Source organism: Myotis nattereri (genome assembly GCF_964212035.1).
Source record: "Myotis nattereri genome assembly, chromosome: 10".
Lineage (NCBI taxonomy): Eukaryota > Metazoa > Chordata > Mammalia > Chiroptera > Vespertilionidae > Myotis > Myotis nattereri.
This window is the reverse complement of record NC_138085.1, coordinates 61,183,269-61,204,268: the sequence shown is the minus strand read 5'-3', so window position 1 is coordinate 61,204,268 and position 21,000 is coordinate 61,183,269. Positions and strand designations below refer to the sequence as shown.

Sequence of the window (21,000 nt, the reverse complement as noted above, 5' to 3'; positions counted from 1 at the left end):
TTGAAGCTGTCCCAGAGGCTCCTTACACTATCTTCGTATTTTTGGATTCTTTTTTCATTTTGCTTTTCCGGTTGGGTGTTTTTTGCTTCTTCATATTTCAAATTTTTGCCTTGATTCTTGCGCTCCTCTGGTCTGCTGTTGGGAGTCTGTATAATATTCTTTATTTCAGTCAGTGTATACTTAATTTCTAGTTGGTCCTTTATCACAACATTGAGGGTCTCACTAGATTTCTTGAGGGTCTCATTAAGTTTATCGGCGGTTTCTAGAAAGTTCTTGAGAGACCTTAAAAGTGTGGTTTTGAACTCTATATCCAGTAGTTTGCTTTTCTCCATTTCTGTCATTTGTGTCCTATTTCTTTGTCTCGGCATTTCTTATGCTTCGCTGTGTCGATAGAGTGGCTTTCTGTGCTAAGTGTCTTATAGGGCCCGGTGGCTCAGCCTCCCCAATTACCTGAGGTAGACATTCTTGGTGCACCCCCTTGTGGTCTTTGTGCACAGTCTTGTAGTTAAGCCTTGATTATTGTAGGTAACACTGGGAGGAATTGACTTCCAGGCCAATTGGCTGTGAGAATCAGCTGTGTCTATGGTGGGAGAACTTCTGTGCTGAAGACACCCTTATGGGGCAAGACTTGCTTCAGTGGGGCTTTGGTGCTCACTGAGTCTGCCCCCTGAGTGTATCCCTTATGGATCTGATGAGTTGTAATTGGATGGTCCCACTCTGACCACTGGATACACTGGCTCTTGGATCTAAGGAGGTGCTAATCTAGCCTCTCCCTGAGGCTACCCAGCAGAAGCCAGCTGTGAAGCAATGTAAATTGCCCTGGGGCCTTGGGGCAGCTGCCAGTTTGTTAAGTAATTTTCAGATTACAAAGGGCTGGGCCTTTCATATGCAAAAGCCTCCATGCAGGGCTTGGGTGGGGTGGGGTCCCAGGGGATCAACAGGGCGGGAGGAGCGAGCAGTATGGCTGCTCTCAGTCCTGCCCTCAGAGGCCCGGGCTGCCCTCAAGTTCCGACCGATGCCAGACAATCCTGTTTCTCCGGTATGAGTCTGGGTCCCCAGAGACTCGCCCGGAACTGGAGCTCAGAGCTTGAGACTCCTTCCCGATTGAAAAAGACAATCGTGTCCTCAGCCGCCAGCCCTCTCCATATGCACCTCCGCACCTTAGTATTTTACTTTCGCACTGCACCTCCTCTGAATCTCGGTATGCTTTTTTCTTTCCTTCTAGTTGTAGAATTTCCACTCAGCCAGCCTTCCTGTGGTTCTGGATGATGTCCGTTCCATCTTTTAGTTGTATTTTTGAAGTGGTTGTGCGAGGCACCAATCTCCGGTGTTTACCTATGCTGTCATCTTGGTTTCTCCTCCCATAAAATTGCTTTAAAAATCATTAGTATTGAAGTGAATCTTGGACTTGAATATCTATGGTATAAAATTTTGCCGGATCTGAACTTGCATAGTAAAATCCTGGTTCTTGTGAAAGAATGTATTGACTTACTCTTTCTCTCTTTCTCTCTCTCTCTCTCTTTCTCTTTTGCTACTTGAAACCATTGTGTATGTGTTTGTATTAATACAGCCAATGCGGTATTTCTAATATTAATCATGAAAGTTTTGTTGGGTTTCATTAAGGAATGGAAGTAGTTTGAGCCATTTTGGAAATCCTGATTTCCCTCCCCCCTTGGAGATACTGAGAAGCTTATAATATATACTTAGGATGATTCTTCCTACTAAAGCATGAGAGTGTATGGAGGGAGTTTACTTTTTTTAAGTATATTTTTATTGATTTCAGAGAGAGAGAGAGAGACATCAATGACGAGAGAGATTCATTGATTGGCTCCCTCCTGCATGCCCCCCACTGGGAATCAAGCCCCCAACTAGGGTATGTGCCCTGACTGGGAATCAAATCATGACCTCCTGGTTCATAGGTTGATGTTCAAACACAGCCACACCAGCAGGTTTACTCTTTTTGAAGTCTTCTCAAGACCTGACCTCCCCTGCCTTCAAACTTTGCTCCATTAAGTATTAGGAGTTGATGGCAGAAGTTTTTCAAGGCCTGTCTATCTTTTCTGCTTTGTTGTTTGGGTTCTGAAAAGGTGGAAAGCCTGAAGCAAACAATGCCTGCCTAGATTCATGTCATAATGACTGAAAAGACTGGAATGGGTATGGCCTTGGCTTTTTTCATTTGGGTGGCACGCCCCACTATCAAACAGAAATAGCCTACTGCCTCCTTTGACTTAATGTTTTTAGAATGATGAATAGAAAAAGGGATGTTTCAAATAGTTCTTTGGGATTAAAATAAATGTGTTAAATGTGTACATTCTGGATGATTAAACTGTAATTGCTTAATTAACTGTTTTGAAGTAAATAGAAAGTTGGTAGACTATGGAAATAATTATTTTTCTTTCTTTAATATATAGGGAAGTCGCGATAACATGAGTATTGTACTAGTTTGCTTTCCAAATGCCCCCAAGGTCTCAGATGAAGCAGTGAGAAAAGATTCAGAGTTGGATAAGCACTTGGAATCACGGATTGAAGGTAAAAAAGATGCTTTTTTTGTTTGTTTGTTTTTAATTTAGAAAGGAAAGGAAAAGTATACTTCCTTGTTTATAAAATAGCTTTTTAAAAAATTTCCATCTGTATAAGATTTACTATCACATCATGGACCAAGGTGTGTGGGTTTCTTGGCACAGAGAAAACAAATATATCTATTATACCACCAGAGAGAAACATAATTTGAAAAGAGTCTGTTAAAGCTTACTATTTTTGCTTTCCCTGATTACATTTTTGGGAATAAGTGAAGAATCCAGTGTAATTGGCCTCAAGCTATCATGAACTTTAGTTCATAATTCCACTATAATTCAGTTCAGCTCTAATTCCACTAACAATATAATTCTTCTGAAGTTAATTATAGGAATTCATTACCATAAGTTTTAATCATATTGATAGAGTTAACACTGATATTGTGAAAGATTATTAATTTTATTTTTTAACTTTATTTTGCAGTAATTTTAAACTTACAGGAAAGTTGCAAAAATATAGAGAGCTCCCATGGACATGTAGTATCTCTTACCCAGATTACCCATTTGTTTTTACATTATCTCTCATGTTACTCATCTCTCTCTATACTTTCTATAACATACACTCTCATTCTCGCTTTACCTCCTTTTTTCCCCTAATTGATTCAATTTTCTGAAAGATTATTTTCTGAACCAATTGAGAGTAATTGAAGATAATATTAACCCTCTACTTCTTAATGCAAAAAGGAACAGTATCTACCTAAGCATAGTACATACATCAAAATTAGGAGGTTAATATTGAAATTATATTACCATCTAATCTGTAGATTCCTGTTAAAATTTCCCTAGTTGTTCCAGTAATGCCTTTTATTGGATCTAATCCAGAGCATGTGCTACACTTTTCTGCTGAGCTTTAGTCTCCCTCCATGTGAAAAAGTTGCATTGTGTTTTCCTCGTTTTTACTGACCGTGATACTTTGAAGAGTACAGGTTAATTCGTTTCTAGAATGTCCCTCAATTTGGATTGACTGATGTTTCCTCTTGATAAGATTCAGGTTGTACTTTGACAGAAATACTATAGAAGTGAAGCTTGATGCATGATGATATGGTAATTTTAACTTTCATCACTTGTTTGAGATGTTGTCTTTCGGGTTCCTCCATTGAAAAGTTAATAAATATGTTATGCTTATTAATAAGTATTCAATAAGGAGGTACTTGAGATTATGTTAATAACCTATTTCTTCTCAAATTTTCACCTACCTTTTTGTTAATCTTCACCTGAGGTTGTTTGTCCATTGATTTTTAGAGAATGGAAGGGAGAGAGAAACATTGATATCAGAGAGACACATTGATTGGTTGCCTCCTGCCTCCCACAAGTCCCGACCTGGGCCTTGTGTAGATACCTTCCTTGCTCCACATTGGCTTTGAACCCCATTCCAGGTAGTACCCCAACCAGTGCTAAAGCTTTGCCTATTGTGCTCAGGCTTGGATAGCCCATGTTGGTTGGACCTTGCTTCTGTCACCACTGTCACCTCCACCCCTGTAAGACTTACCTTGCTTGGCCTTACCTAATGTTTTTTGGGCTTAAAATCTATTATTATTCAGGAATAAGGAAGGGGAGGAGCTTGAATATAATTCCTCATATATTTGCGTTTAAATCTGCCATCTTATTTGTTTCCATATATTTCATCTGTTTTTTATTCTTTCTTGCCTTTTGGATTAATCATCATTTTCTATTCTAGTTCATTCTTGCATTTGCTTATTAGTTGTACGTTCTTTTAAAAATTTAATTAGCCCTGGCCAGTGTGGCTCAGTTGGTTGGGCATCATCCTGTGCGTTGAGGGATTGCCTGTTTATTCCTGGTCAGGGCACATATCCAGATTGTAGGCTCTATCCCCAGTCAAGGGCGTGCAAGAGGCAGCCAGCCAATCGATGTTTCTCTCTCTCTCTCTCCCTTGACCTTCCTCTCTCTCTCAAAATCACCTTTAAAAAATATTTAACAATTCAATTAGTGGTTACCCTGGAAACTTGAGAATGTGTTAGAGATAATCACAGGATCCCCAACTTAATACTGCATTTTGATTTTATATGTGCTGGGGTTTTCGTTTTTTTTGTTTGTTTATTTTTTATTTATTGATTTTAGAGAGAAGAAGGAGGGAGGGGAAAAGAAACATTGATTTGTTCCACTTACTTATGCATTCATTGGTTGCTTCTTGTCTGTACCCTGACCAAGGGATCTAACCTGCCACTTGGGCATATCAGGACCAACTGATCTACTCGGCTAGAACTACTTGTTGTTTTTCTTTAAGATATAAAATTACCTTTTATGAAGCTATGTCAATCATATTTTTTTTGCCTTGATGTCATTCTTATGAAGTTCTTTCCTTAATTCAATTACATATTAACCTGTATTTTCTCCCAGCACTTTTATGGCTTGACTTACTTAAAAAATAGTAAATACATTTGAATGATTATGATGTGATAGGCTTATTGAATTTGGCTTATTATTGGTGAGGGTCTTCAAATGTGTAATTACCATAGGAAAACTACATTCTTTTACAGATTGGGTGGTGCAGATTTCTTGATGGAGTTTATATTTTAAAAATCTGTTTTCCATAAATTATAAATATAAATGGATCATGTAAATGTTTAATTTTTGTTCTAAGCATTATCAGTTTTGTAATTTATACTCTTTTATATTCATTCATTTATTATTGATATTTAGAGAGAAAGGGAGAGAAACATCAATGTGAGAAACATTGATCAGCTGCCTCCTGCATGCCCCCTACCAGGGATTGAGCCTGCAACCCAGGCATGTGCCCTGACTGGGAATTGAATCAGCAGCCTTTCAGTGTACCAGACAGCACCCAACCAATTGAGCCACACTGGCCAGGGCTTCTTCTTTATTTTAAATAAGGTGTTGTGGACATACTCTTTAGGTGTCAGAAAGCCTACAAGGCGCCCTAGCTGTTTGGGCTCAATGGATAGAGTGTTGACCTGCGGACCAAAGGGTACCAGGCTCGATTCCAGTCAAGGGCATGTACCTCAATTGCGGGTTCCTCCCTGGCCCGGGCAATGGTAGGGGGCGTGCAGGAGGTAACCAACCAATGTGTTTCTCTTACATCGATATTTCTCTATCTTTCCCCCTCTCTTCCACTCTCTCTAAAAATCAATGGAAAAATACCCTCTGGAGAGGATTAAAATAAAAAAGCCTATAGGACAATTTGAAATTTGTCCCTTTTCTATAATTTTTATCCATATATTACTTTTATTTTTCTATAATTATAGTATTAGTAATTTTATATTATTTTTATGTAAAATTAGATGAAAAGTGTTTTTTCTAAGTAGCTGTACTATGCTCATAGGGATAATTTTTAGGGATTATAAAGCATTTCACTAGTGGCTAGCTATACCAATATTTTCCCCCTTATTGTTGGGCATTTAATTTGTTCCAGTTTTTGCTTTTATGAATAAGGCTGGAATCAGCATATATACAAATAACTTTTTATATTACCTATTTTTGCTTTTGTGTGATAGCAGTTAATGCTTGCTTTTTATATTTTAACAAAGGTACTACCAAATACTACCTTGTTTAAATTCTGTGTGAATACTGAGTTGTCACATTAATTTAAGAACTTCTTTTTTTTTAATCTACAGAAATTATGGAGAAGTTTAGTGAGGAAGGAATGCCTGATCTTGCCCATGTCATGCGTGTCTTGTCTGCAGAAAATATCCCAAATTTGCCTCCTGGAGGAGGTCTTGCTGGCAAGTAAGTAGAATAAAAAGACTAATTTTGTGTTTATTTATAATTAATAATTAAATAATTTTGGGTAAGAAGTGCATCAGTTATCTAAAGATGAAATGGGTTGATAATTTGTATACTAGAGAAGAACTAAAATTTTATCCAAAAGAGATTTTTTTAAAGAAATTATCATACTCTGAGGATGAAGGTCCTTCTTTCCTTGGTAATTGAGAGCATAATGTGTTGTGCTGGATCAAATTCTGAGTGAAATGTAGAAACTGTTCTTAGTAAATGTTTTGTGTGTCAATTAATTTTTGAGTCACATAGTCAAAATGATGTATTATTTATTTAATTTTTTAAATATATTTTTATTGATTTCAGAGAGGAAGGGAGAGGAAGAGAGAGAAACATCAATGATGAGAGAGAATCATTGATCGGCTGCCTCCTGCACGCCCCCTACTGGATGAGGATCCAGCCCGCAACCCAGGCATATGCCCTTGACCGGAACCAAACCTGCAAACCTTCAGCCTGCAGGCCAGCGCTCTATCCACTGAGCTACGCCGGCTAGGGCAAAATGACGTATTATTTTAAACACTCAGAAATGTAATAATTGTAATTTAATAAAACTAAATTGTAATTTTTTTTTAGGCGCAATATTATTGAAGCTGTTTATAGTAGGCTGAATCCACATAGAGAAAATGATGGGGTAAGTTTTATTTTATTTCTTAAGCATTTATAATAATTTTATAATGTAAATATTACTAGATATGAGTATATTCACATAATGAAATCTATAATAAATTACTACTGCTTTTCATTTTAAGGAATCACTTAAAGTTTAAGGAAATGTGTTGAAATGGAAGTAGAGGTAAAGTTCTGTATTGCAGATAGGTTTGTTTTCACTTAATGGGTATCAGATACCTTTGTGTTTGAGCTGTACTTACTTTTACCTGTATGTCTGCCTTTTCTTCTCTTTCTCCCTTAAAGCTTAATTTTGAGACAAAGAATATGCTTTCAAATATCTCCATTTTTCCTTAAGCAGGCTTCTGCCATTACTAGAAGTTAGTGATAGTAAATGTTATTTTAATGACCTTCCAGTGCCCCTGTGTGCCTATTTGAATACGTGAGGTTAATTTCTTTCTAATCTTATTGTGCTGTGGGTTTATGTGTTGAAGTGAGATAACCATTTTTGTTGTACCTGGCTGTGCCCCCTCAGAGCAAATCTCTTTATCCCTTTTACCTTCCTTAGAAATACTGATAAGCTGTCAACTGCTTCTCTGTAGTTCTAGTTCTGTCGTTTTTTAATTTTAGGACTAGTTTATCTTTTTTTTTTTTTTAATTGCCCTAAACTTTAAAGTCAGTAATTCAAATAAGTATTTTCTCACAGGATTTTTTAAGTTTCTGGACATCTAATAATTGATTACTTAATTTTTAATATGTATGCTTTCAAGATTTAAGAGAACCAAACTTAGGCATGAAACTTCTTGAGAAAAAAGTAGACTCACCTGTCTCTAGCTTCTCTTGGCAGGTCTTGAGAGAGACATCAGGCACTGGTAGAAATTATGTATAATCTCAATTGCATTGTTTTCCAGGGTTCATTATTGCATAGCAGTATCATATAATTTATCTTTTCTTAACAATAAAAGTGTCTTGTCAAGGAAAATTTTACAATTAATACATTGTAAAATGTGTTGAACGTAAGTGATGCTACATATTAATAGATTTTGTTAGTCTAGAGCAGTGATTCTGAGTCTTTTGTGGCAATTACTTCAAAATATTAAGAATTATATTAAAGCTGTGAAAACTAATCCTATATGCCTAATAAAAGCCTAGTATGCTAAGTGTCCAGTCGTCTGTTCAACCAAAGTATAATATGCTAATGATATACTAAGGCCGCTCAACCCGTTGCTACTACCTGCACTGACCACTAGGGGGCAGACGCTTCAACCATTAAGTTAGCTTGCTACTGGGGTCCAGCTGATCAGGACTGAGCAAGATGGGCCGGACATGCCCTGGAGCCCTCCTGCGGTTCCTCCCAAGCTGGCCAACCTCCTGTGTCCCTCCCTAGCCCTGATTGTGTACCGGTGGGGTCCCCCTGCCTAGTCTGCGCCCTCTTGCAATCCAGGACCCCTTGGGGGATGTCAGAAAGCCGGTTTCAGCCGATCCCACAGGCCAGGCTGAGGGACCCCACTGGTGCAAGAATTTGTGCACCGGCCTTCTAGTTTTAAAATAAAGATATGTCATGTGATACATTAGAGAATTCTAAATCAAATAGTTGAAGATAAGATACTGCCATAACTTAAAAAATGGTGGGAATTGATAGTGGAGTGAAGAGAGTCTTACCTCTTCAGCTGGATTATAGGTTCCATATAATACCCACCACTGTGGTTAGAAAAAGTAAGCCGTTTAAAGTTAGTTAAGATTCATTTATTAAGTATCCCTGTTTCCTCCTGTATTTGAAATGCAATGTGTAATCTTTTTTTTTAATATATTTTATTGATTTTTTACAGAGAGGAAGGGAGAAGGATAGAGAGTTAGAAACATCGATGAGAGAGAAACATCAATCAGCTGCCTCCTGCACACCCCCTACTGGGGATGTGCCTGCTACCAAGGTACATGCCCTTGACTGGAATCGAACCTGGGACCCTTCAGTCCGCATGCCTACGCTCTAGCCACTGAGCCAAACCGGTGAGGGCGCAATGTGTAATCTTAAAAAAAAAAAAAATTATTTCATTATATCTTGCTGAATTTCTTGGTCCTTCAAAAAATTGGCTGCTTTCTCTCCAAACAAGATTTTTTAAGTGTTTTATAACCCTAAATTTCTGTTTAATATATATACCGAGGATGACTTTTAAACTTTTTTTAAAAAAGAAAATACTTATAGTGACTATAAATAGGCAACATAACCATGAAGGGTGAGGGGAAATGCTCAGGATATAAAATTTACCCTAAGTGTAATTATTATATGACTGTATAAATTAAGGAGTTGTATACTGAATTATCTTTAGATATAAGCTTTCTATTAATGTCAGCAGATAAACTCCTCTACCATGTAGTGAGGAGACTGCAAAACATAAGGCATGGTCCCATTCTTGATATGAATGCAGCTTGCAATATAGATATAAACACACAAGTTAAACAATAAAAATGTTTCACATCATTTAGTAAAGAATAAAAAATGACAAAATCGAGAATGTGATTAATTACCACATTGTGCAATGATTGTTGGGAAAATAATATTTTCAGAGAAAAGATTGGATTAGAAGAATGATTTGAATAGCAGAAATGAAATGAGGAGGGTGGTAGCTCAAGTAGATGTGGGAGCCAAGAACAAAATAGAAACTATATTTGAAAGAAATGACATGATTTTTTAATGGAACAGAGAACTGTTGTGGTAAAAATAACAATTTAGGATATCAGAAGTATTTTTGGAGAGGACTTTGGACCTTTATATTTTAAATTGAGGAGCCAGCACCATATATGTTTGGAGCATAAGAGAGATAGATTCAAAGGAATATCTGGTATTGTAACTTTTTAGAAACACATGCAGCCCCAGCTGGTTTGGCTCATTGAGTAGAGCGGACTGAAAGGTCCTGGGTTCGATTGTGGACAAGGGCACATGCCCGGGTTGCAGGCTGGGTCCCCAGTAGGGGGCATGCAGGAGGCAGCCAGCCAGTCAGTGATTCTCTCTCATCATTGATGTTTCTTTCTCTCCCTCTCCCTTCCTCTCTGAAATCCATAAAAATATATTACTAAGAAAAGAAACATGTAGTATTAGGTTAAAACAGTGTTTTTTGACCTTTTTCATCTCATGACACATCTAAACGAATCACAAAAATTCTGCAGCCCACCTGACAATTTTTTTAAAAGGATAATTCTGATTCATTCACACTGGACAGTATTGTTGTGTTGGCTGTTGTCATTTTTTTTATTTGACAATCTAAGGGAAAAGAGGTTGGTACCCCTGACTAAAATAGTCAGATATTGCATGTTTTCAAAGCTCTAGGGCACACCGGTTGGAAATCTCTGGGTTCAAGAGATGCTGGGTGTTAAGTAGTTGTGAAATAATTGCAGAAATCAGATGATAAGTATAAATTCATTATTAGTAGGTAGATATATGGATTAAAGAATTCCCTCTTTAGTATAAAAATTAACTTGCAGCCCAGATTCTTATTTTGGGAAACAATGCTTTATTCTTTCAGAAAATCATGACCTTAGAAAAATGTTGACCCATAATCACAAGTAGCAGAAATGTACTAAAAATACAAAAGAAACAAAAAATGAAATTATAAATGTTTAATTAAAATTTTAGCTCTTGATCTATGATAGCAGTGAATTTGGCACAGATGTGCTCCATAAATGCTTCTCAACAAAGTTAGATCTGTGCCATGTGGAAGATATTGCCAGGAAGTACAGTGTGTCAGGAACCAGTAGTTAATGTGCAGAATAGGAAAGACTAAAGTGTGATAGAAATTCAAAGGGGATAACAGTTGGGGAACTATTATAAAATTAAGTTTTTAAAAATAACTTGAAAAAAAGAATGCTAGTCAGAATGAATCAAAAATTCATCTAGATTCCTAAAATGTCTACTTTATATCAGAGAGAGAATTGTTCTGCTATAAATGCCTATATGGAGTACCATTAGAAATAAAGTTCATTAATTTTTCTTATATTAAAAAGAAACTTTTGGTTAATAAATATTTCAAAAAGCTGAGTTGAATATAAGTAACAAGTGAAATCATTAAAATATACTCAGAAAGTTCACTATTATTTCCCCAACTTTAAAAATCAAAATTTATAGAAGAGAGTCTACAGAGGAATTCTTAAGGAGTTCATGATTCCCTGCCAAATTTTTGCAAATATATTTATTTGTGTATATACATATTCTTTAATGATGATTATGTCTGGGATTTTCATCAGTTCCTCAAAGTAGTCTGTGACTCCGAAAGAATAATTGACTATAGGCCCAGAAAAAGTAAAACTACATTTTGGCTATAAGTTATTCTTTTTTTTTTTTTTTTTTTATAAGTTGTTCTTATATTAGTTAGGCAGAGCTCTGAGATCACCCTCCTTTTCTTCTAAAATGCTAGTTTGTGTTTTATGACTAGAATATAAATTCTATGAGATCTGGGACTTCATTTGATTTATTATGATTACTAGGGGCCCGGTGCACGAAATTCGTGCACTGGGTGTGTGTGTGTGTGTGTGTGGGAGAGAGTGTCCCTCAGCCCAGCCTGCCCCCTCTCACATACTGGGAGCCCTCAGGCATTGACCCCCATCACCCTCCGATCGCCTGATCGGCCCCTTGCCCAGACCTGACGCCTCTGCCAGAGGTGTCAGGCTTGGACAGGGGACCCCCATCTCCCCCCGATCACTGGCTCTGGCCCCCGCCCAGGCCTGAGGCCTCTGGCCCAGGAATCATGCCTGGGCAGGGGACTCCCATCTCCCTCTGATCGCTTGCTCCACCCCCACCCAAGCCTGACGCCTCTGACCCAGGCTTCAGGCCTGGGCAAGGGGACCATCATATCCCCCCAATCCCCAGCTCCGCCCCCCGCCCAGGCCTGATGCCTCGGCCAGAGGAGTTGACCCTCATCACCCTCCGGTCACCAATCACCGGATCGGCCCCTTGACCAGGCCTGAGGCCTCCGGCAGAGGTGTCAGGCCTGGGCAGGGGACCCCCAGCTCCCCGCGGTTGCAGGCTCCGCCCCTGCCCAGGCCTAACGCCTCTGGCCTAGGCGTCCGGCCCGGGCAGCGGGGACCTGCAGTGGCAGCGGGGGGCGCCGCGGTCGTGGGCTTCGCTTTAGGCCCAGGCAAGGGACCCCTAGCTCCTGGGACTGCCAGCTTCGACCGTGCCCAGCTCCCATCGCTGGCTCCACCCCTACTTCCTGCTATCACTGGCCAGGGCGGCAAAGGCGCCTGATTCTCTGATCATGGCTGGGGGGCAGGGCAAAGGCGGCCCCAGGGCCGCCTTTGCCCTGCCCCCCAGCTCTTAGCTCCCCCCTGGGTTTCAGATCACTGTCAGTGGCAGGGGGCTTCTTCCTGCTTTCCCTTTCGCCTCCCTGCATTGTGCCTACATATGCAAATTAGCCGCCATCTTGTTGGCAGTTAACTGCCAATCTTAGTTGGCAGTTAATTTGCATATAGCCCTGATTAGCCAATGAAAAAGGTATCGCCGTACGCCAATTACCATTTTTCTCTTTTATTAGTGTAGATAGTTCCAACACCTACAGCAGTGCCTGACCAAATGGTGAGAACTCAGTATAGATAAGTCTAAGAATTAGATGAAATAGCTTGCCTAGGTTGCAAAGCTAAGTAAATCATGCAGCCAGATTTTAATCTAAGTCAGAGTAACTCCAAAAACTGTTCTCTTTACACCTTTCATGCTGCCTATCTAAGCTATTTTGATATTTGTCTGTATAACTCTGTGTATCATCCAAGAAAATCATTTCCCTTTCTTTTGTGAATCTCATGTTTAATAATCTTAAGATACTCTGTTTTTGATGAGGAATAATTTATAAAGTTGAAAGTAAGCAGTACAGCCTGGTTTTTTAATCCATTATTTTTCATTATATATACATTTTTATTTTTCCTGATCCGAAAACTTTTTAAGGCATTTGGATTTTTGAGAAAGGAAGGAATGACAGGACAAAAGCCCAATAAATCTCCATATTCTGTTTTCTCATTAAGTTTTATATATAATCTATTTTTATTTAATTTTAAATAGGTTAGTTACAATAAAGATAGTTGCTTGTTGCATTTTTACATCACAGTTTTAGGACTTTGTGAATACTACTTGTTTTTTGTTTTTTTTAAATATATTTTATTTATTTTTTTTACAGAGAGGAAAGGAGAGGGATAGAGAGTTAGAAACATCGATGAGAGAGAAACATCAATCAGCTGCCTTCTGCACACCCCCCACTGGGGATGTGCCCACAACCAAGGTACATGCCCTTGACCTGAATCGAACCAGGGACCCTTGAGTCCGCAGGCCAACGCTCTATCCACTGAGCCAAACCGGTTAGGCTGTTTTTGTTTTTTTTTAATTGATATTTACAGGGAGTTAGGAAGAAAGAGAAAGAAGCTTTGATATGAAAGGGAAACAACTATCAGTTGCCTCCCGAATGCTCCCTTTTGGTATATGGATGATGCTCCAACCAACAGAGTCACCCTGGCCAGGGTGTGAACACTAGTGTTTTATAAATTGTTTCTTGTTTACATTTTCACTGATGAAATCATTTTTATGGTTCCCAACATAGGACACCCTCCACCCCACAGGGAGGCAATTTGATTTTTAAGGGGGGCAATCAAGAATGAGTTATTAACAGTGAATTTTTTGCATTTCTTATGGTTCTAGGAGCCTTACATACAATATACAAATATATATTGTAATATATTTATGCATTCAATTCTCTATTATATGTTTTGAAGCTTTATTTGCTATTTTTTCATATCACTTCATATCATTTTTTTTTTTTAAACAATTTCTTAGGGATTTCTTCCTCGGTGCTTCAGCTGTCCTTTCATTCTTTTATTTTTCTCTTTCATGGATGCTATGTTCTTTGGAAGCTTGTTTAGACCAAATTAATGGCTTTTTAGGCTTCCTCTGCGTGAACAGAAGTTCACTTTTTGAATATTAAGAATTATATGTCTCGGGAGAGGCATCAGGATTTTAGAGATGCTTAGGTGGGGCATGGGAACCACTGGAGTAGACCAAATGTATTTGAAAATGCACTAACTATAAATAAATAAGGAAGGAAGGGAGGGAGGGAAAAATGCACTAATTTTATATTCACTGTGTTTTGAGATACGATTTGACATCATTTCTTAGCCGTGTGGTCTTGACCATTTAAATGACTCTTTCAAATTATTTCAAATTAATTAAATTTTACATGATCCTTATAAGTAACATCTAATTTATCAGATTCTTCATTTGGTCATTGTATTTCATGAAGTCATATTTGAGAATCTTTAGTTCCAAAATTTATTTTTAGCTGTCAAGCAGGGCATAGGACTCCACAAAAAAAAAACTCCATAATAAGTATAGTAATATTGTTTACTTTTTCTCCATTGTTTTAGCTAATCATTTGAAGAATTTTGCTTATGGCAACTGCATTTTTTTTAATGCTGCAATTAATAGCTAGTGAAATTTTATTTTTAAAATGTGCTTAGATTCCCGTCTCCCTCCCTTTTTTGATCTATGAGGTATATAGATTCCTATGTCTTATTTGGTGTAAGACAGTATTTTCATAATGAGAGATTTTATTTTTAAGCTGTGTTAGTCTAGATAACAGGTAAAACCTTACAAAAACTGAGAGAAAAGTTCTAAATTCCAATCTCCATAATTGCCTTAAATTGATTTTGAAGAATAATTTTAGTATTTCATTTAATGTCATTTTCTTGGTTCTATCATTTTGTAATCTTTGTAATACTTTATAGACTTGAAATGAAATGATTTGTGATCTAGTTTTACAGTCATTTTAACCAGTATTTATTTAGTGTTTAATTATATAGAGCACTTACTATGCAAAACCTATTATTTACCATAATGTATTCAACAAACATTCAGAGGGACATTTATGTTATTTGCACCTGAACACAAAACTGAGCTCTGTTGCTTACTAGTATTGTCACCCTGACAAATAGCTTAAATCTGTCTGAGCCTTAGTTTCTTCAGTTAGTGTTGAAATGCCTATTACTTAGGGTACCTGTGAGGAGTAAATGAGATTATGCATCTATAGTTCTTAGCACAAACAATTTTCCTTCTGTAGGTGGTAGTGAGGATGAAGGAAGTAATATGAAATTATATTTAATTCATTGAGTTTACAGTCTAATGGAGAGACTTGTAAACAGTTGCAAGGTGAATTAATTGCTGTAATAGATGTGTATGCATGATGTGCTATGTATGTATGTATGTATGTATGTATGTATGTATGTATGAATTCAGGTAAAGAAAGTGTAGGTAAATAATAGGTTCCTGCCCTGGGCAAGTGGCTCAGTTGGTTAGAGCATCATCCAGTACACCAGGATCACAGGTTCGATTCCCTGTCAGGCACAGCCCAGGTTGTATGTCCATTCTGTCCCCAATTAAGGTGCGTACAGTGGCAACCGATCGATATTTCTCTCTCACATCAATGTTTTTCTCTCTCTGTCTCTCCCTCTCCCTTCCTTTCTCCTTAGAATCAATGAAAAATATATCCTTGGGTGAGGATTTAAAAAATAATAATAATAGGTTCCTGTTCTGATATTAATGAAACTCCATGAGAGGGTTATGTAATAGTATTTTGAAGACTCGAATGAAATGACTAAGGAAAGGGTTTCACCCATATATCATCTATCTAATATGATAGGGAAATGTAATTTGCTGTAAGATAAAATGACTTTTAAATGTAGTCAGTAGCTCAAGTTCTTTTCAATTCAGTGGTTCTATGATACCAACCATTATAAACCCGTCCCTACTTAATTTACAGTTTTGGTTTTAGTGTGGTTTTTAAAAAGCAAATCCTTCCCTCCCCCCTACTAATACTACTACAGCAATTCACAGAATTATATATCACCCCAACCCACTGAATCTGGATATAATGGGGTAGAACTTTGGTATCTGTACAATTTTAAAAGCTCCAGAGGTGATTCTTATGTGAATACCAGGGTTGATAATCACTTTCGCTATGTGTAAGTCAGCTGCCCAATTGAAGATGATTTTGTTTCAATGTCCTAGAAGTGTGTGTTTTGTTTTGTTTTTTTAAAAAAGGGAGTTTTTGCTTTTTTAAAAAAAAATATATTGTATTGATTTTTTTACAGAGAGGAAGGGAGAGGGATAGAGAGTTAGAAACATAGATGAGAGAGAAACATCAATCAGCTGCCTCCTGCACACTCCCCACTGGGGATGTGCCCGCAACCAAGGTACATGCCCTTGACCGGAATCGAACCTGGGACCCTTGAGTCCACAGGCCGATGCTCTATCCACTGAGCCAAACTGGTCAGGGCGAGTTTTTGCTTTGAGGTTTTCGGGAGATGGGGGTAGGGGATTGCCCTTCATTAGAAGTTCTTTGTAATTTACCACTAAGTAGAAAATAGCCTTTTGGCAGACCTGACTAAAGACTGATAAAGTTTATGATTAGTAAGCACTTATCATGGTTCCATCTTAACTTTTCCTGAATAGATTCAAAAGGGAAACTTTATTTAGGAAACATGTTTATTTAGCACAGAAGGAAAGGTAAACATGAAAAATATTAACAGAGAACACATTTTATGTTCTCACCACACAATAAATTTTGCAAATAAAATTATTTTGACAGTTAATATGCTTGATATAAAAAATTGGAGAATTTAAAGAAAACAAGCATTTGTAACTTCATTACCCATTATCATTATTTATATAGGGGTGGGCAAAAGTAGGTTTGAATTCAACCACCTCAGGTGGACTTTTAGAGACTATAAGAATGTGTAAATAGTGAAGGCCAGCAATTTGAGCACTTATGAGATAAGTGCACTGTGCCATTCTTTTGAGTTAATAAAGCTGTTGTAATAATCATAACCTCATAACCTTCATGTCTTTTTCCATACACACAACTGCAAACCTACTTTTGCCCATTCCTGTATATTGTTGTATTTCTTTTCCACCCAGGCAGTTAGTATATGATATCCTAAAATAACAGAAACACAATCATATACACACATAAAACATATGCTATACAGAGTTATCATCTCTTGCTTTTTGCCACATGGCACTTTTTATAAAAAGTGTTTAGGTACTCTCATTTTTCTTGTAAATATTGTCTTTTATTTTGTGCTTATTAGTATATTTTTGTCATAGAATTATAGAGTCTTAGTCTCCAAAGATGTTTAAGAATTTGTGCCAGATCATCTATATTATTAACTATTTTTGTATTTTATTTTTCCAACATTTTATGACGAAAACTTCCAAACCTGTAGAAAAGTTGAAATGAGCATGATGAATACCTTCTACCTAGATTCAACAATAGTTAACATTTTACCGTATTTGCTTTATCTCTTTGTGTGTGTGTGTGTGTGTGTGTGTGTGTGTGTGTATGTGTACACACTACCTTTTTTTTTAATCCTCACTGAGGATATGTTTATTGATTTGAGAGAGAGAGAGAGACAGAGAGTGAAAAACATAGATGTGAGAGAAAAGCATCGTTGGGTCCTGGATGCACCCAACCGGGGATTGAACCTGTAACCTAAGTATGTGCCCTGACCAGGAACTGAACCCACAACCTTTTGGTGTATGGGATGATGCTCCAACCAACTGAGCCACCTGGCCAGGCCTACTGGTTGTTTTTGTTTGTTTGTGTGTTTTTTGTTTGTTTTTTTTACTAAGCCTTTGACAGCAAATTGCAGACATCATAATATGTTACCTCTACTTTGGCATGTACCTCTTAAGAATGTGGACATTTTGCCCTGGCCGGTGTGGCTTAGTTCATTGGGTGTCGTCCCATGCTCCAAAAGGTTGCTGGTTCGATTCCCAGTCAGGGCACACACCTGGGTTTTGGGCTTGATCCCTAGTAGGGGCATGCAGGATGCAGCCAATGAATGATTCTCTCTCATCATTGATGTTTCCATCTCTCTCTCCCTTCCTCTTTCTCTAAAATCAATTTTTTAAATCTTTAAAAAAAAAAAGAATGCCATTTTTCTACATTAGCATAATCTTATACTAAGAAAATTAGTAATAAATTTAATATCAAGTCCCAGTTGTCCCTAGAATGACTATCATAATTATTATTTTGAACCATAATCTAATCAGGTTATTAAGTTATCATTCAAGCATTTTAACCCTTTGCGGTCCAGTGTTATTTTTGGAATTCTAACAGTCTGGTCCAAATTAATTGATGGGATTGAATGTTGAACTTTTTAATGTTCTTATTGCTCGACGTTGGACCTGCTCCTAGCGCCTGGTCTGTTGAGTCAGCCTCGAGGTTGGACCGAAAAGGGTTAAGCAAGTTTTTAATCAAGACCATACTTTTCCCCCCTTGACACTAAATAAGAATCTGAGCCAGCTTTTTATAGGATGTCCTACATTCAGAATAATGATTGTTTCCTTGTGTTGTCCTTTAACTTGATTCTCTATTCTCTGTTTCCTGTAAAATAGTAATTAGTTTTATTAGATTTATTTTAAATACTTTTGGCAAGAACACAGGACATGGCCCTGTATTCCCTAATTCATCACATCAGGTGGCATATAATGTAAGATTGTCTGGCATTTACTCTTTCAGCTTAACTTTAATTAGCTTAGATGTTAGAGCTTGTTCCGCCAACAAGAATCAGTAGCTGCTATTGTAGAAAGCTGTAGGTTTCCCCAAATTTAATAAAATATAAAAGGATAAGGAGTTTGCTATTCATACCTTATTGTAATGTTTAAAATGATTAGTCTATTTTTACAAATGTTTTATTAAATTCTTTAAAGACAAAAATGCAACTAAAATTTTTATCCATGAAAATTTTAATATTTCCCCAAAATTCGATTTCCTTTTATATAGTTTAACATTTTTTATCTCCTCTCCTACCTGTCATTTAGCAGAAATCACAGAGAAACTAATGTTCTAATGCCTGCTTTTCTGTCCATTCCTATTGCTTTACACACTAATTTCCCTTTTATACTAAATCATTATAGCCAATTGTGTTTTAAAGTAAGTCACTTTCAGGAAATGCTTGTGTTGCTGTTGAATTCTAATAGCGCAGAGTAAACTTCAGGTTAAACCTCAATTTATAATGTGATATGAGACATAAATTAGTTAATGGTAATTTGCTAAAAATAACTTGAGATATTTCTATTAGAAATTTTTATTATTTGACACAAGTAAGACTTGATACTTATTTAATGAAATGTTCTCGTGCTTACACTATATTACTCATGGCAGAAAAATGAGTGTTTTGCTGTGATATGTTATGAAATACATGTGATATCCTAGTTTGTCTACTGACACTGGGGTCTTGAATCTTAAAAAAAGGCCTCCGATGATGCAGAGGAGAGTGGAACACAGGGAAAATTGGTGGAAGCTCTCAGGCAAATGAGAATTAATCATAGGGGAAACTACCGACAACTTCTGGAGGAGATGCTGTCTAGTTACAGGCTAGCTAAAGTAGAGGGAGAAGAAAGCCCTGCTGAACCAGCTGCTGCAGCTACTTCCTCGAACAGTGATGCTGGAAACCCAGTGACAATGCAGGAAAGCCATACTGAATCAGGAAGTGATCTTGCTGACTTAGACAGCTGTAATGAAGATGCAGGGACAAACTTGGGTGATGAAAAAGTATGACTTTAATTTGTGGGGATATTTTTGTGATCTTTGATTTGATGGTTTTTACTTAGGAAGTACAATGTGTGCATTTATATAACGATTTTGTTATTTGAATCTTGGTAAACTAGTTTTATTAATATTCATATAGCCTTGTTTTTTTAAGAAGGCCTTTGCATACACCTATATCAGATAGGTTAAAATTGGCTGTTTATATACTTTGAATTTAATAAAATTGTTATTTCATATTGTATGCCAGAAATGAGGCTACCAATTATTAAAATCAATAGTTAAATTCATACTAGATAGGTTTAAAGATTACTGATTAGCAAGATTACATTATGTTGTGGAAAAACTTGTTAATGTAGAATTTTACTGCCTCACAGTATTTTACATATTAGTATACTCATAGTAATAAATTTGTAATAAATTTGTGTTTTCTTTAGTAATTTTAGTTCTTCAAAGAATGGCAGATGCTGGCCTGTAATTTTTTTTTTCAAGGATGATAATGTGTGTTTTTTGACTTGTTTATATTTTTACATTTCTGTAGTTTTATTTTTAGATGTTCTAAGCTATTTGGATATGTGGTTAATTTTCCTTTCTCTGTATTCTTTATGAAAAATAATGTTTGAAAAATCTGTGTATTATAAGTATAGAATTGATTTGTATATTCTGTATAGCCTAACTACACACATACATCAAAATATATGTCAATCAAGTGTTCAGAATGAAATTATAAGTGTTTAAGTCCAAATAAAGCATGTGATATGGAATAATCTATGCATGTTGTACTTTTTTTTTAATTTTTATTTTACAACAGGTTTGGTATATTGGAAAAATACCCATTAGAAATTCATTTGTATTTATATAAAATTTAGAAAACTATTGATTTGGCTTTTTTCATTAACTAAAAGGAAAATATTTTCAAGAAGTCTTGCCTAAAGAAAATCTAGTCTGTTTCTTATTCCCTTTTTATGGTACACAATATTAATCTTAGGGCATAATGGATACACATAGACATGTCAGAAAATTGCCATGATGAAGATTGCAAGACTGTCGACTTTGCTATAAGTCTTCATCAGATATTATTAATTGCAAGAATTATGGGGTATTTTAAATAGTGGCAGATATATGAGTTTTGTTTTTGTTAAAATTGATTTTTAAATACAGATAACTATTAGTCACGTGGGAAACTATTTCTTAAAACAATTATTTTTTGAATGTAGATAATTAACTTCATGTTTATATTTATCATGTGTCTAAAGTTGGTTAAGGTATCATAAGTTGAAACTTTGGAATCATCGGAGGTAGCTGATGTTTTGATCGATTTTTCCAATTCTGAAATACATTTAAGTGGTTTAAAAGGAAGGCATTTGGTGGAGAGGGGAGAAAAAAACAACCAGCTACCTATCTATATTGGATAAGTCTTTATGTATACACACAATGTACAATACACACATCTCTCTATAAAAGTATCTTTTCAAACAAAAGAAGGTAAT

The 21,000-nt window shown here is 36.7% G+C and overlaps 1 protein-coding gene and 1 pseudogene across 11 annotated transcripts in view; one reads left to right on the top strand and one right to left on the bottom strand.

The window, feature by feature from the left end:
• LOC308525747 (ferritin light chain-like) overlaps positions 1 to 21,000 on the bottom strand; it is a 1,112,779-nt pseudogene that overhangs the window by 922,831 nt on the left and 168,948 nt on the right. The window lies entirely within an intron of this gene.
• Positions 1 to 21,000, top strand: part of PPM1B (protein phosphatase, Mg2+/Mn2+ dependent 1B) — a 71,720-nt gene that overhangs the window by 38,426 nt on the left and 12,294 nt on the right. For 3 of the 10 annotated variants that reach the window (XM_081100561.1, XM_081100560.1, XM_081100562.1), the window contains 4 exons: positions 2,412 to 2,529; positions 6,167 to 6,278; positions 6,900 to 6,957; positions 19,217 to 20,277. In XM_081100561.1, the coding sequence (XP_080956687.1) occupies positions 2,427 to 2,529; positions 6,167 to 6,278; positions 6,900 to 6,957; positions 19,217 to 19,522 (579 nt within the window). In that variant the 5' untranslated portion in view covers positions 2,412 to 2,426 and the 3' untranslated portion in view covers positions 19,523 to 20,277. Of the gene's footprint in view, positions 1 to 2,411; positions 2,530 to 6,166; positions 6,279 to 6,899; positions 6,958 to 19,216; positions 20,278 to 21,000 lie in introns of those variants that run through there. The other 7 variants (XM_081100564.1, XM_081100565.1, XM_081100566.1 and 4 more) reach the window with 4 other exon arrangements.